Source organism: Oncorhynchus masou, chromosome 18 (genome assembly GCF_036934945.1).
Source record: "Oncorhynchus masou masou isolate Uvic2021 chromosome 18, UVic_Omas_1.1, whole genome shotgun sequence".
NCBI classification, from domain to species: domain Eukaryota; kingdom Metazoa; phylum Chordata; class Actinopteri; order Salmoniformes; family Salmonidae; genus Oncorhynchus; species Oncorhynchus masou.
The window spans coordinates 51,546,366-51,563,095 of NC_088229.1; the positions used below are offsets into that span (position 1 = coordinate 51,546,366).

A 16,730-nucleotide genomic window follows, 5' to 3' on the forward strand; every position below is an offset into this window, starting at 1 on the left:
ATATTGATTACTGTCCGGTAATATGGTCAACTGCAGAAAATAAAGATCTGCACGCCTTTCCCTTAACTGCACATACTTAACTATCATCAACAACATGCATGCCAGTCTTTCCTAGTTGAGGGTTGACGAGAGGTTAACTTCTAGTTTTTATGAGAAATATCACTGTGCTGAAAATGCCAGATTGTCTGCATAGTCAAATAACATTCAGTTCAGACACCCATACATACTTCACAAGACATACCACCAGGGGTTTCTTCACAGTCCCCAAGTCCAAAACAATTTCACAGCAATGCACATTTTTATACAGAACCATGATCACATAGAACTCCCTTCCATCTGCAATTGCTCAAGCAAACAGCAAAATAGCCTTTAAAAAACAGACAAGAGAAACGATTCATGGAACGGCGGGGACTGTGTGGGGACACACACGTGAACACAGGCATACCCAGACACTAACACACACATTTTGTTGTGCTGTATTGTTTGCAATATTTTTTAGTTGCATTGTTTGTATCTAGCTATATATTTTACATTGTGTGACTTTCCTTGTTGATCAGTTTAACAGTGTTTTGTTTCTTGTCATGTTTTGTGTTTTTGTGGACTCCGGGCAGAGTAGCCGCTGCTTCTGCAAAAGCTAATGGGGATCCAAATGAACAATCACAACAGCTGCTCTTCCAGGAGTCCAAAAGATTTGGATTAGATTGTTTTCTGATTGGTTAAAGGTGATCTAATCACTGACAAATGAGTTTTGAACAATGCCGCTCTTTACAGGCACACACGGTTTTAATGAAAAGATGGCCATACTGAATCAGTGAAGTAAAACAACTGTGAAACAGAGCGATTCAGTTTGGATTTCCAGGCTTGGATTGAGGTGTAAATTGTCCCTCAGATTTCATTGGTGAAGGTCTTGGACATGCGGGCATGATCAGACAAAGGGTAAGGTAAGAAGAAGATAGACTTCACACCTGAAGGATAAAACAAATGTCGCCCTGTCTGCACACACAATCCTACTTGTTAAACAAACACGACATAATGCAATGATTCATGAACACGACGTGACAACTGTCATTCGAGAGCCACATCATTTGAGACAAATAACTTTTTAATGTCATGTCACACAAAGCGGTGGACAGTCTGACCATTGACTGGTTGATACCGCTGGCTGCTAGCCAACTGTCTCGCCTAAATCATGGCATGTGTCACGTTGGTGTCAAGTCATCAGTCCTGACCTGGTAATATAATCTTCTTCTTCTTCTTCTCCTGTCCCTCTACCATAGATAGACTCTGATGATGTCATCACACGAGACGAGCAGATTTACCTCCTGATTGGTCCCCGTGCCAAGTGTGAGAGGATAATCCATTCCCAGCTGGCCATAGTCAAAGGTGTGTTAACTACTTCAACCACATCGCAAGTCAAAGGACAGTGTTTCCCAAACCTAGGTATACTTCTAGAATACATCAAATACATGGAACGTCTGGTTGTATTGGAGGAGAGGTATGGGAAACACTGTTACAGGACATAGCCTATACTTGTTTATGATTTCATTGGGATCCCCTTTGGCTACAGTAATGCACCCAACTGAAAATCAAGGGACAGAAAAGGTTTCTGGTGCAGTGGTTGTCCAGATTATGATTTGTTAAAGTGTCAAATCAGCTTGTCTTGTGTCAACCACCATCAGTCCAATATGGGATGAAGTGTAATTGATGACAAATAAGATTGTTTGTCACTTCCTCCTGTTCAAGTACAGTCAAAAGCGCTATCAATCCAATATCCTGGAGTGAAGTATTTCCACAGTGACGGAAGGTTAGATGTGAGATGAATGATAGGAAAACCAGCTCGACTCACGGTCACGTGGCGTAGAGTCATGATGCAGAGTCTTGATACAGATTGTGAATGGCCATCTGTTAGAGATGTAATTACAGATGTATCGTATCATCTGAGATACAGTGCATTCAGAAAGTGTCTCCACATTGTGTTATGTTACAGCCTTATTCTAAAATGGATTAAATAAATAAAAATCCTAATCAATCTTCACACAATACCCCATAATGACAAAGGCAAAAATAGGTTTTTAGAAATGTTTGCACATTTATTACAAATAAAAAAAGAAATACCTTATTGACATAAGTATTCAGACCATTTGCTATGAGACGTGAAATTGAGCCGAAGTGCATCCTGTTTCCATTGATCATCCTTCAGATGTTTCTACAACTTGATTGGAGTCCAACTGTGGTAAATTCAATTGATTGGACATGATTTGGTAAGGCACACACCTGTCTATATAAGGTCCCACAGTTAACAGTTCATGTCGGAACAAAAACCAAGCCGTGAGGTTGAAGGAATTGTCCGTAGAGCTCCGAGACAGGATTGTGTCGAGGCACAGATCTGGGGAAGGGTACAAAAAAAATAATTCTGCAGCATTGAAGGTCCCCAAGAATACAGTGGTCTACATCATTGTTAAACGGAACACGTTTGGAACCCCCAAGACTCTTCCTAGAGCTGGCCACCTGGCCAAACTGAGCAATAGGGGGAGAAGGGCCTTGGTCAGGGAGGTGACCAAGAACCCGATGATCACTCTGACAGAGCTCCAGTGTGCCTCTGTGGCAATGGGAGAACCTTCCAGAATGACCACCATCTCTGCAGCACTCCACCAATCAGGCCTTTATGGTAGAGTGGCCAGATGGATAGAGTGGTCAGAAGGCACATGACAGCCCACTTGGAGTTTGCCAAAAGGTACCTAAAGGACTTTCAGACCACTCTCAGACCAAGATTCTGATGAAACCAAGATTGAACTCTTTGGCCTGAATGCCAAGCATCACATCTGGAGGAAACCTGGCACCATCCCTACGGTGAAGCATGGTGGTGGCGGCAGCATCATGCTGTGGGGATGTTTTTCAGCAGCAGGGAGACTAGTCAGGATTGAGGGAAAGATGAACAGAGCAAAGTACAGAGAGATCCTTGATGAAAACCTGCTCCAGAGCACTCAGAACTCAGACTGTGGTGACGGTTCACCTTCCAACAGGACAACAACCCTAAGCACACAGCCAAGACATCGCAGGAATGGCTTCCGGACAAGTCTCTGAATGTCCTTGAGTGGCCCAGTCAGAGCCTGGGATTGATCCCGATCAAACATCTCTGGAGAGACTTGAAAATAACTGTGCATCAACGCTCCCCATCCAACCTGACAGAGCCTTAGAGGATCTGCAGTGAAGAATGGGAGAAACTGCCCAAATACAGGTGTGCCAAGCTTGTAGCGTCATACTCAAGAAGATTCAAGGCTGTAATCGTTTCCAAAGGTGCTTCAACAAAGAACTGAGTAAAGCGTCTGAATACTTACAGTATGTAAATGTGATATTTCTGTTTTTCATTTTTTATAAATTTGCAAAATGTATAAAATACTGTTTTTGTTTGTCAATATGAGGTCAATATGAGGAAAAAAAACAATTTAATCAATTTTAGTATAAGGCTGTAAAGTAACAAAATGTGGAAAAAGTCAAGGGGTCTGAGTTTTTCCGAATGCATTGTATATTATGAAATTAAATGTCGGTTGAATTTTCTACTGATTAAGAAAGAGCACAATGACTCATACAAAATGGCCATCTGTGCTGTTGTATTTTTGCAGAAGATGACTGTGTACCGGAGTGGGATGGGATTATCTGCTGGCCCAGAGGGAAGCCTAGTCAGCTGGTCTCGGTTCTATGTCCAGAATACATCTACGACTTCAACCACAGAGGTGGGCTGGCTCATGACAAGATCACTAACCTAAAGCTCTGCTTTGTTCTTTTTACATACAATAATGGACAAACCCCATACAGTAGAAGGAAATACAGTACATTGTCCACATACATCGATCACTTACGTAATCATGACATGTCAGTGATAGATTGTGTTTACCAGCAGACACTGGTCTTCAGGTTTTGTAAATGTAAAATGTATTGTGTTACGAAACCAACAACTAGCCTACGGATATTGTTGCACTCGCTTTGTCTAAGGGTCATAGGCCTAGTTACATTATGTAACTCGAATGAATTATGTGCATCTATGTGAGAAATCAGCATATAAGCCTAAGTGTGGACTGTAAATTTTCCCAGGGAAACAGTAAGCTAACCTTGCCCAGCTCTGTCTCTCTTGACCTTTTGGTCGGCCAGTCCAAGCTGATTATTCTTTGTTAAATTGGTGACAAAACATAAATATGTACGAAAAAGGAAAAATACCAAAGGCATGCCCAAACTAAAAACCAAAAAACTAACAAAAGGCCCCATGGCTACCAAACAAAACCAGCAGCCTCACGGCTAGCAAGCTGGGAAACTGACCCTTTCACCCAACCTTCTAATAACAGTCGATTCCTTATAAAGTGCACCTTGCGAAAAGCAAATTCAGTTCATGCAGTTCACCAGTCCCAAATCGAGTACTCTTTTTGCACAGTGCTTACAGACATCTGCATGCATACTCAAGTTTGTTCATGTGTTTACAACAGTCCCAAGCTATACCATAAAGGAGTCTTAACTCCACATTACATTAGATGTAGCATGTATCAGCCTTGCTTTGAATATGCAGTATGGAAGTTTAGTAGCTACAGTAGTTGTTAATATCACACTCTGGCTTGAATGTTGTCTGTATGGTTCATACACATAAGATACAACAGAAGCACACAATCCTCAGTTTTCATCTAACAATATACACTGAGTGTACAAAATATTAAGAACACCTGCTCTTTCTTTTATATCTTTATTTAACTCGGCAAGTCAGTTAAGAATAAATTCTTATTTTCAATGATGGCCTAGGAACAGTGGGTTAACTGCCTGTTCAGGGGCAGAACGACAGATTTGTACCTTGTCAGCTTGGGGATTTGAACTTGCAACCTTCACTGTTACTAGTCCAACACTCTAACCACTAGGCTACCCTGACGCCCCAAAATGTCTTTCCATGACATACACTGACCAGATGAATCAAGGTGAAAATTATGAACCTTTATTGATGTCACCTGTTAAATAGATGAAGGAAGCAGACAGGTTAGCAGAAGGATGTTTAAGCCTTGAGACCATTGAGACATGGATTCAATGTTCACCATGTGTGCCATTCAGATGGTGAATGGGCTAGACAAAAGACTTAAGTGCCTTTAGAACGGGGGTATGGTATTAAGGTGCAAGGCAACACTGCTGGGTTTTTCCAGCTCAACAATTTACCATTAGTCCACCACCCAAAGGATATCCAGCCAACTTGACACAACTGTGGGAAGCATTGGAGTCAACATGGACCAGCATCCTTGTGGAACGCTTTCGACACCTTGTGCCCCAATGAATTGAGGCTATTCTGAGGGCAAAAGGTGTCCAACTCAATATTAGGAAGGTGTTCCTAATGTTTTATACACTCAGTGTATGCTTTTGCTCATGGGCTTGGGAGGTGAGTCTTTTTCATTTCTGGGCAATATTTCTGTGGCATTTAAGGGATCTATTTTGGCTCAAGAGCCCCTCCTGAGACAAAAGCTCTGTTTTGCCCCTTTTAAGGCTATTGTACTAATGCTGATGGTATCCCTCTTCTCCCCATCCCCCAGGTCAGGCCTATCGTCAGTGTGATGCCTCAGGGAACTGGGAGCAGGTGCCTAGCATCAACCGCACCTGGGCCAACTACACTGAGTGTACCACCTACCTATTGTCTAGCCATAGAAGCCAGGAAGAGGTGTGTGTGTGTGTGTGTGTGTGTGTGTGTGTGTGTGTGTGTGTGTGTGTGTGTGTGTGTGTGTGTGTGTGTGTGTGTGTGTGTGTGTGTGTGTGTGTGTGTGTGTGTGTGTGTGTGTGTGTGTGTGTGTGTGTGTGTGTGTGTGTGTGTGTGTGTAGAATAGTAAACGGACACAAATATGACCTACTGGAGAGATTTTGTTAGTCTCCACAAAGTCAAATGCTATTTCTTAATAGGGTTAAGGTTAGAATTGGGGTTAGGTTTAAGATGATTTCTCTTTTTGCTGGTATAAAACTTTGGGCTGCACAGGCCTATTGCACGGGCCTTTCTGCCCTGTTTCTACATTGTACATCAGACTGGTTAGGAGAAGGTGAGAGATCATGAAAGGCCGAGAGCTCCGAGGGGTCAACCATGACAGTTCAACAACAGGAGGAAGACAATTGTTGATAAAGTGGTGGGAGTAAACAAGTTTTATTTTAAAACAAATGTTATATAATTCATCATAATAAAACATACAAACTGGATCAATAAATTAATAGATAAACAATTAAGTAAGTAAGTAAATAATTGGAAATCACACCAAGGGATGAAGGGATTAAGTGCGACAAAGATAAGTGCTATGTTAATGTGCTTTATATATATAATACAATTAAATATAAAAATATACAAAACCAGATTGAGCTGGTCTGGAGAGGGTTAGGTTTAGGGTTAGGGTAAGGGTTACGGTTAGGGTTAGGGGTAAGGGAAAATAGGATTTTGAATGGGACTGAATTGTGTGTCCCCACAAGGTTAGCTGTACAAGACTGTGTGTGGTTGTGGTTGTGTGTGTGGTTGTGCTGTGCGTGTGTGGGCACATTTGTGCGCTTGTGTGTGTCAGTCCTGTGTGGCTCAATTGGTAGAGCATTGTGCTTGCAATACCAGGGTTGGATGTTTGATTCCCACGGGAGATCAGTAAGGAAAAAGTACAAAAATGCATAAGAGGGGCTGCTAAATGACTAAAATGGTAGTGTGTGTTATTTTTGAGTGGGGATTTTCACCTGAACAAAGCCCTCTCTGTCTATTTAAAGTGAACAGTTATCACAGTGTCAACCACAATGCATGAATTAGTAACCCTGTGTTGACCAAGCATTTTGCTTGTGGCAAGAATCTTTTTCAGGCATAAAAAAAGAATCACATCAAAACCCTATGTGGAATTCATCAGTCCATCATGATACTCACCCACTACGAGCTGTGGTCTTCAGCAATGGGCCGTAGCCATTTGTGAACAGCATGTTCTTGACTTTGTTCCTGTTCACACGCACACACACAAGCACGTACACACACACACATTCACACACACACACACATGCAGAGACAAGTATGCACAATTGCACACACACACACGCACACGCACGCAAGCACACGCACGCACACGCACACGCACGCTCATTTGCTGAGTGTATTTGTTCTCCATTTTTAGGAGGTGTTTGAGCGGCTACACTTGATGTACACCATTGGCTACTCCATCTCTCTGGTATCCCTACTGGTGGCTGTCTCGATTCTCTGCTACTTCAAGTAAGGCCCCTTTAATGCTCCTCTTCAGTAGTATTACTATAGTAATACCAATACACTAGTCCACCATTCATAAAAATCTAAAAGACTCAGTTAAGACATAGGTGATTTATTGCACGTGTAATACCAAAGAAAACATTTGGTAAGTAGAAAGTAAATAATAGCACTTTACTTAATAATGCTATATAGCATTATGACGTGGTTGTAATTAGATGCGGTGACATAAGCACAATTAGGACCCCCTTATAAAGACCAGTATTTCCAGTTTGTTTACTGTCATGATATCTGATGAATCTGCCGCACTGGTATGCAACGTTCCCTCTAAACTGCGCCCGTACATGGCAGCACACTTTCCCCAGGATTGCCACGCAGAAGAAATGCCATGCTGTGCAGAGATGCAAGAGATTGAACTTCACTGAGTTCGCTCCATTAGTTTGCACTATAGACAGTGCATTCGTAAAGGTTTCAGACCCCTTGACTTTTTCCACATTTTGTTATGTTACAGCTTTATTATAAAATTGATGAAATTGTTCTTTCCCCTCATCCATCTACACACAATACCCCATAATGACAAAGCAAACATTTTGCAAATTTATTCTAAATAAAAAAATATCACATTTACATAAGTATTCAGACCCTTTACTCTGTACTTTGTTGAAGCACCTTTGGCAGTGATTACAGCTTCGAGTCTTCTTGGGTATGACACTACAAGCTTGGCACACCTGTATTTTGGGAGTTTCTCCAACTCTTCTCTGCAGATCCTCTCAAGCTCCTTCAGGTTGGATCGGGAGCGTCGCTGCACAGCTGTTTTCAGGTATCTCCAAAGATGTTTGATCAGGTTCAAGTCCAGGCTCTGGCTGGGCCACTCAAGGACATTCACAGACTTGTCCCGAAGCCTCTCCTGCCCTGTCTTGGCAGTGTGCTCAGGGTTGTTGTCATGTTTTCATCAAGGATCTCTCTGTACTTTGCTACGTTCATCTTCGCTCGATCCTGATTAGTCTCCAAGTCCCTGCCGCTGAAAAACATACCCACAGCATGATGCTGCCACCACCATGCATCACCATAGGGATGGTGCCAAGTTTTGTCCAGATGTGACGCTTGGCATTCAGGCCTAAGAGTTCAGTCTTGAATTCATCAGAACAGAGAATATTGTTTCTCATGGTTTGAGAGATCTTTAGGTGCCTTTTGGCAAACTCCCAATGGACTGTCATGTGCCTTTTACTGAGGAGTGGCTTCCGCCTGATGGAGTGCTGCAGAGATGGTTGTTCTTCTGTAAGGTTACCCCATTGCCACAGAGGCACTCTAGAGCTCTGTCAGAGTGACCATCGGGTTCTTGGTCACCTCCCTGACCAATGCTCTTCTCCCCCTATTGCTCAGTTTGGCCAGGTGGCCAGCTCTAGGAAGAGTCTTGGCGGTTCCAAACTTCTTCCATTTAAGAGTGAGGGAGGCCACTGTGTTCTTGGGGAACTTCAATGCTGCAGAATTTATTTGGTACCCTTCCCCAGATCTGGGACCTTATATAGACAGCTGTCTGCCTTTCCAAATCATGTCCAATCAATTGAATTTACTACAGGTGGACTCCAATCAAGTTGTATAAACATCTCAAGGATGATCAATGGAAACAGCATGCACCTGAGCTGAATTTCAAGTCTCAGAGCAAATGGTCTGAATACTTACACTAACGTTCAAAAGTTTGGGGTCACTAAGAAATGTCCTTGTTTTTGAAAGAAAAGCACATTTTTGTCCATTAAAAGAACATAACATTGATCAGAAATACAGTGTAGACATAGTTAATGTTGTAAATGACTATTGTAGCTGGAAACGACAGATTATTTATGGAATATCTAAATAGACATACAGAGGCCCATTATCAGTAACCATCACTCCTGTGTTCCAATGGCACTTTGTGTTAGCTAATCCAAGTTTATAATTTTAAAAGGCTAATTGATCATTAGAAAACCCTTTTGCAATTATGTTATTCTAGCTGAACACTGTTGTCCTGATTAAAGAAGCAATGAAACTGGCCTTCTTTAGACTAGTTGAGTTATCTGGAGCATCAGCATTTGTGGGTTTGATTACAGGATCAAAATGGCTAGAAACAAATAACTTTCTTCTGAAACTCGTCAGTCTATTCTTGTTCTGAGAAATGAAGGCTATTCCATGTGAGAAATTGCCAAGAAACTGAAGATATCGTACAACACTGTGCACCATTGCCTTCGCAGAAGAGCACAAACTGTCCCTAACCATAATAGAAAGAGGAGTGGGAGGCCCCGGTGCACAACTGAGCAAGAGGACAAGTACATTAGAGTGTCTAGTTTGAGAAACAGACGCCTCACAAGTCCTCAAGTGGCGGCTTCATTAAATAGTACCTGCAAAACACCAGTCTCAACATCAACAGTGAAGAGGCGACTCCAGGATGCTGGCCTTCTAGGCAGCGTTTCTCTGTCCAGTGTCTGTGTTCTGTTGCCCATCTTAATATTTTATTTTTATTGTCCAGTCTGAGATATGGCCTCTTCACTGTCGACTTTGAGACTGGTGTTTTATGTGTGGGTTGTGGGTGTAACTACCCATTTAGTGGGGGATATTCAAAACTGACCTAAGATCAGTGTCTATGGGCAGTCTCACTGTACACCAAAAATGTGACTGATAGGCTCAAATCGGTCTTAAGTGGCAAAATGTGAAATTGTATTTTTTACATTGAATAAAAGTAGAGACTCAGCTACAAAATGGTATAACATACACTACATTTGAGGAAAAATGGAAAAGTAATTTTGCTTTGAAAGTTGATAAACTTGTAAACTCACTTTTGAGAAAATATTTTTGGTACTACTACTGAAGAGCCCTTCTTTGTCTACACCCATTCAGCATCGTTCAAATCCTCTTAACCTTTTCTCCACCCATCTCTTTAAGGGTTTATCTGAGCGTTCTGTACTAAAAGCAGACAAGCACCCATGTAAAAACCTTTATTATACACAGATTCAAAATAGCTACTGATAACAAATGTGTATTTTGTGGTTGTGACCCAGAGGCTCTTGACCATTTATTTTGGGACTGTTCTTATGTAAGAATATTTTGGAGTGAGATAAGATTTTAAAAGAAACTGCTATTAATATCAATTTGAAAGACTCTGATATTATGTTTTATTTTGATCCAAATTATATAGACCCTGATTTAACTATCATTGTTAATTTGTTTATTTTTCACACCAGATTCTTTAATCATAAAATGAAGTGAGCAGAGAACAAACCCCTCATCACATTGTTTAAGATAGAATTGAAATGATTTTGAAATGATTGGTAAGTGTAAAAACAAAAAAGCAATATGTACCATAAAACTTCTTGACAAATTGAAATTGTATATCGATATGTAATACCCGTCTGTTTATGTACTTTTGTTTGTATACAGTTGAAGTTCACATACACCTTAGCCAAATACGTTTAAACACAGTTTTTCACAATTCCTGACATTTAATCCTAGTAAAAATTCCCCTTCTTAGGTTAGTTAGGATCACCACTTTATTTTAAGAATGTGAAATGTCAGAATAATAGTAGAGAGAGATTATTAGAGGAGATTTATTTCAGCTTTTATTTCTTTCATGACATTCCTGTGGGTCAGAAGTTTTACATATGTCACTCCCTGACCTTAGAGATCCTTATTTATTCTCTATGTTTGGTTAGGTCAGGGTGTGACTCGGGTGGGAGAACCTATGTCTTCTATTTCTTTATTGTTCTTGCCTAGTGGGGTTCCCAATCAGAGGCAGCTGTCTATCGTTGTCTCTGATTGGGGATCATATATAAGTTGTGATTTGCCGATTGGGTTTTGTTGGGAGTTATCTTCTGTTTAGCTGTTTTGTTGCCTGACAGAACTGTGCACTTTCGTTTTTTCTACTTTGTTATTTTGTTGCGGTGTTCAGTATATTAAAAATCATGAACGCCTACCACGCTGCACCTTGGTCTCCTTCTTCAACCCACGAGAACGTTACAACATACACTCAATTAGTATTTGGTAGCATTGCCTTTAAATTGTTTAACTTGGGTCAAACGTTGCAGGTAGCCTTCACAAGCTTCCCACAATAAATTGGGAGAATTTTGTCTCATTCCTCCTGACATAGCTGGTGAAACTGAGTCAGGTTTGTAGGCCTCTTTGCTCACACATATTTTTTCAGTTCTGCCCACAAATGTTCTATAGGAGTGAGGTCAGGGCTTTGTGATGGCCACTCCAATACCTTGACTTTGCTGTCCTTAAGCAATTTTGCCACAACTTTGGAAGTATGCTTGGGGTCATTGTCCATTTGGAAGACCCATTCGTGACCAAGCTTTAACTTCCTGACTGATGTCTTGACATGTTGCTTCAATATATCCACATCATTTTCCTACCTCATGCTGCCACCCCTGTGCTTCTTTGGCTTGCAAGCCTCCCCCATTTCTCCATAAAGTACAATCTTTGTCCCCATGTGCAGTTGTAAACTGTAATCTGGCTTTTTTATGGCGGTTTTGGAGCAGTGGCTTCTCCCTTGCTGAGCGGCCTTCCAGGTTATGTTGATATAGGACTCGTTTTACTGTAGATATAGATTCTTTTGTACCTGTTTTCTCCGGCATCTTCTCAAGGTCCTTTGCTGTTGTTCTGGGATTGATTTGCACTTTTGGCACCAAAGTACGTTCATCTCTGAGAGGTATGACAGCTGCGTGGTCCCATGGTGTTTATACTTGCGTACTATTGTTTGTACCTTGTGGAGGTCTACAATTCTTTTCTGAGGTCTTGGCTGAATTCTTTTGATTTTCCCATTATGTTCGGAGTAACGTTAGATGGCCAGAAATGGTTACTTGCAGTCTTTTGTTGAGACATGGAGCTAGCTAGGTAAACAATGAACCATAATCACAACTCATGACGTTACTATCCTGTATGAATCTGCAGGTAGCTAATCAACATCTATCAACAGTTGTTGCAGTGACATTCTATTGAAATGCATACTTGCATAGCGGAGGCTTTTGTTAAGACATGTAGCTAGCTAGGTAGCTAAACAATGAAGCAGAATCTCAACTCATGATGTTCCTACTCTGCATGAATCTGCAGGTAGCTAACCAACCAGGTTCAATGTTACCTAGCCGTGCAAATGGCTCTGAGATACGAATAATAACATCATACATGTAGCGTTAGCTAGCGAGCCAGCCAGCTAACGTTAGCTAGCTAAAGGTACACTTTTACTTGAAATGAAACTACTTTCTTACCTGTGTACATCATAGATGGACGCGTCTCCTTTCACGGGTGCCATGGTTGTCCTTAGTTTGAAGATGTAATCCAGAGACAGGTGTTTTCTCCATCTCCTTAGCTAGCATACTCTAATTCCACTGAACTCGGTTCTCCAGAAAGTGGAGAGCAACACTTATACAGTTTTACGTGATACATAAAAAAGCCATGTTAGACAGGATTACCAACACATGCTGACCAGCTCAAATAAACAGAAGCCTGCTGCATGGTAGACCAATCCAAACTCATCTCTCGGTATGTCCAGCCCACTCATTATCTCAGCCAATCATGGCTAGCGGGAAGGTTGCTGACTTTTTCTTGGCTAAACCAAGTAGGCTCATAATTTAACAATGCACACTAAGATACCTATCTGTTTTTCATGTGATGAGCATGTGGCAAGTGTAGGCCTCATAGGTAGCTGTTGGGGTCTCTGAACCTATTGTAATCTGCACTGGAATTACTGCTCAACAATGTTATCAGACGGATGAGATCTGATGTGCCTTCAGTGGTTGGTTTTGTGGGATTATTTTTCTTGTTTGTTTCACATGTTCTGAATGGTTACTACGACAAAAGTTTATTTGAGCTGTTGTTTGATTTAGTGAAAGAAGCATTGCAAACACTACTATCTCTCGCTCTCGCTCTCTCTCTTCCCTCCAGGCGTCTCCACTGTACACGGAACTACATCCACATTCACCTCTTCACCTCCTTTGTGTTTCGGGCCATCAGTATCTTTGTGAAGGATGCTGTCCTCTATGCCATGTCTGACGACGGAAAGACTGAAGCAGAGGAGTTGGCAGAGAGACCCCATATGGTACTGTGCACTTCTGTACTGACTAAAATTAGATTAGATTGAAGTTTATTGTCCTACACGAGGAACATCTTCCCACAGCTCACACATACATAAACCACATAGAAAAACACAGCAGGAAACAAACAACAGTAAACAGTAAGATATAATTAGTACCCTCACACCTGCATATATAGGAGGAAGCTACATAGAATTTTTCTTAAAGTGTGGCTGAACTTTTCCCGTGGCTTTTCTGCTGCTTATTAAGAAATGCTGTTCAATGTGGGTGTGTTATGTTTGCTATTGTTGTTTGTCCCTCGAATCACCATAGACCACCTTTACTCCACACAGATGCGTACAAAGCTCTCCCTCGCCATCCTTTTTGAAAATCTGAACATAATTCTATCCTCCCGATTCCTGCTTACAAGCAAAAACTAAAGCAAGAAGTACCAGTGACTCACTCAATATGAAATGGTCAGATGACGCGGATGCTACGCTACAGGACTGTTTTGCTATTAAAGACTGGAAAATGTTCCGCGATTTATCCAATGGCATTGAGGAGTATACCACCTCAGTCACTGACTTCATCAATAAGTGCATCAATGATGTGGTCCCCACAGTGACTGTACGTACATATCCCAACCAGAAGCTATGGATTACAGGCAAATTCCACACCGAGCTAAAGGTTAGAGCTGCCGCTTTCAAGTAGCGAGACACTAATCCAGACGCTTATAAGATATCCCGCTATACCCTCAGACGAACCAACAAACTGTCAAAGCGTCAATACAGGACTAAGATTGAATCCTACTTCACCGGCTCTGACACTCATTGGATGTGACAGGGCTTTCAAACTATTACGGACTACAAAGGGAAACCCAGCCGCAAGCTGCCCAGTGACACGATCCTACCAGATGAGCTATGCCTTTTATGTGTGGTGTCAGGACAACAACCTCTCCCTCAACATGAGCAAGACAAAGGAGATAATTGTGGCCTACAGGAAAAGGAGGGCTGAACACGACCCCATTCACATCGACTGGGCTATAGTGGAGTGGGCGACAGTTTCAAGTTCCTTGGTGTCCACATCACCAACAAACTATCATGGAGGGTAGTGCGTACTGCCCAGTACATCACTGGGGCAAAGCTTCCTGCCATCCAGGACCTACAGTGGGGCAAAAAAAAAACTTATTTTCCACCATAATTTGCAAATAAAATTCATTAAAAATCCTACAATGTGATTTTCTGGATTTTTTTCTCTCATTTTGTCTGTCATAGTTGAAGTGTACCTATGATGAACATTTAATCAAATGGCTACCCAGGCTATTTGCATTGACCCCCCCCCCCCCTATGTTTTTTACACTGCTGCTACTTGCTGTTTATTATCTACACAGTCACTTTACCCTTAACTACATGTACAAATTACCTCGACTAACCTGTACCCCGCACATTGACTTGGTACCGGTACCCCCTGTATACAGTCAGGTCCATAAATATTTGGACATTGACCAAGTTATTATTATTTTAGCTGTCTACCATAGCATATTGGAGTTGAAATTAAATCATGAATATGAGCTGAAAGTGCAGACTTTTTGAGGGCATTTATAACCAAATTGGATGCTCGCCAATAGGTTTTGAATTTAGAAATATTGACAAGTGGCAGTTGGGATGCGCATTGTCTCAATTCTCATTTTTCCTAAAACAGTGGGAGACTTGAGTGATCACCATCAAACACATCAGCAGTGGTCACTCCATCAAGGGCTTAGGGACCAAGTGTTCTATTAACATAACATTGGCAATGTGTTGTCTTATCTAAACAAGTCTGAGGCGCTGCGTAATGTGGGCAGGTCTCTCTCACTGTCTGTAGGTTCTGCCATAAGATTGGATAGAGTGCAAACTCCGTGCATGACAATTCTCCCTAGGAGTTACCATCCTGTGTTAGTGGGCAAGTGGGAATGATCAAAATCAAAACCCAGCCCTCATGTAAGTCGTTGCATTTACACTAATTTCACAAAACTCTGTTTTGGAATATATTGACTTTATGACCAACGTTATACTACTTACACTTTTTTGTCAGTTTTGGCACTGGAATAAATGTTTCTGACCAATATCGATGACACAGTTTTCAACAAGAGATGTTGGTTTTTGTGTTCAGTTGCCCTTGGTGATAGGCCCTGTGATGAAACTCCTCCCATGTCTTGATGTCTCTGAAAATGTCAAGTAAAAATAAGATGTTCATTTTGCAGATGATTTTATCCAAAGTTAATTACAGAAATGTCAACATTGACTGTGACACAAACATTCAGTATATGTGGCCCATGCGGGATTCAATCGCACAATTCGATGTTCCTTACACCGTGCTCTATCCCAGGGGGCCAGAAAAAGGGCAGTTATTGGAAAATATATAGGTCCATTATAATTTCGACATACTTTATATGTAGTTTAAGCTACGGATTGAAACCTTAGTTTGCCCCACCTGCTCTAACCCATTGATCCATTGGAACCATTATCTGATGATATGTTGAATGTCCCAAGTCCCTTATAAACAATATGAACATGACACCTCTCTTCTCTCTGGCACCCTATAGGTGGGCTGTAAGGTGGCCGTTACTCTCTTCCTGTATTTCCTGGCGACCAATCACTACTGGATCCTGGTGGAGGGGCTGTACCTGCACAGCCTCATCTTCATGGCCTTCCTCTCAGACAAGAACTACCTGTGGGCGCTCACCATCATCGGCTGGGGTGAGTTTTCTACACACCCTGCAGGATACAACTTTCTGGTTCCAGGTAGGACCATTTTACCTAACGAGGTACCCTCAAAAAACTCTTTATGATGAAACGATTTTACCTTGAACCTAAAAAGGTTCTCGAACCAAAAAGGGTTCTACTATGGAACCAAAAACTGGTTCTCCAGGGTTAGCCAAAGAATCCTTTAAGGTTTTATGGTACCTTTTTTTCTAAGAGTGTAGACCAGTGATTCAGCCCATTGACTTTTCAATGCAGTATAAAACAATAGCAAAGCGTGCACCCCATCACTGTTTCAGTAAACTGCTGGGGATGGGGCTGGAGAAATGTAACCACTCTCAAAATCATAGACAGAGCTAAGGCTGCAAGGACAGGCCATACTAAGGACTGGCCGTCCATGATTTCAAAATTATAGTTTATATTATACTTGAGGCAATACAGTGTTTGTTCACATTTACATTGTTTACAAAAAAATTGGTAAAGCAAGCTTATATGTTGGGATCTGACGGGGAATGACAGTTGAACTAAACTAATGAGGCATTTATTAGTGATATTCTTCAAAAATCAATAGGTATATACAGTGGGTGATTTTAGCATGTAAATGTTGGTGGGGCAAAAAATAAATAAAAGTGGAATGCATGCCAGCAAAGCCACTAAACAATATATTAATTGCACTATAACAGTGGAAAACGGTGCCCAAAAACTGTTAGGGTCTACATAAAGCTG

At 41.5% G+C, this 16,730-nt stretch overlaps 1 protein-coding gene across 1 annotated transcript in view; it reads left to right on the forward strand.

The window, feature by feature from the left end:
* The first annotated feature begins 921 nt into the window (after window positions 1–921).
* pth3r (parathyroid hormone 3 receptor) overlaps window positions 922–16,730 on the forward strand; it is a 28,733-nt gene continuing 12,924 nt past the window's right edge. Inside the window, exons 1-7 of the mRNA XM_064993542.1 lie at window positions 922–936; window positions 1,278–1,383; window positions 3,624–3,734; window positions 5,556–5,680; window positions 7,140–7,234; window positions 13,136–13,289; window positions 15,848–16,001. Coding sequence (XP_064849614.1) covers window positions 922–936; window positions 1,278–1,383; window positions 3,624–3,734; window positions 5,556–5,680; window positions 7,140–7,234; window positions 13,136–13,289; window positions 15,848–16,001 — 760 coding nt within the window. The remainder of the gene's footprint in view (window positions 937–1,277; window positions 1,384–3,623; window positions 3,735–5,555; window positions 5,681–7,139; window positions 7,235–13,135; window positions 13,290–15,847; window positions 16,002–16,730) is intronic.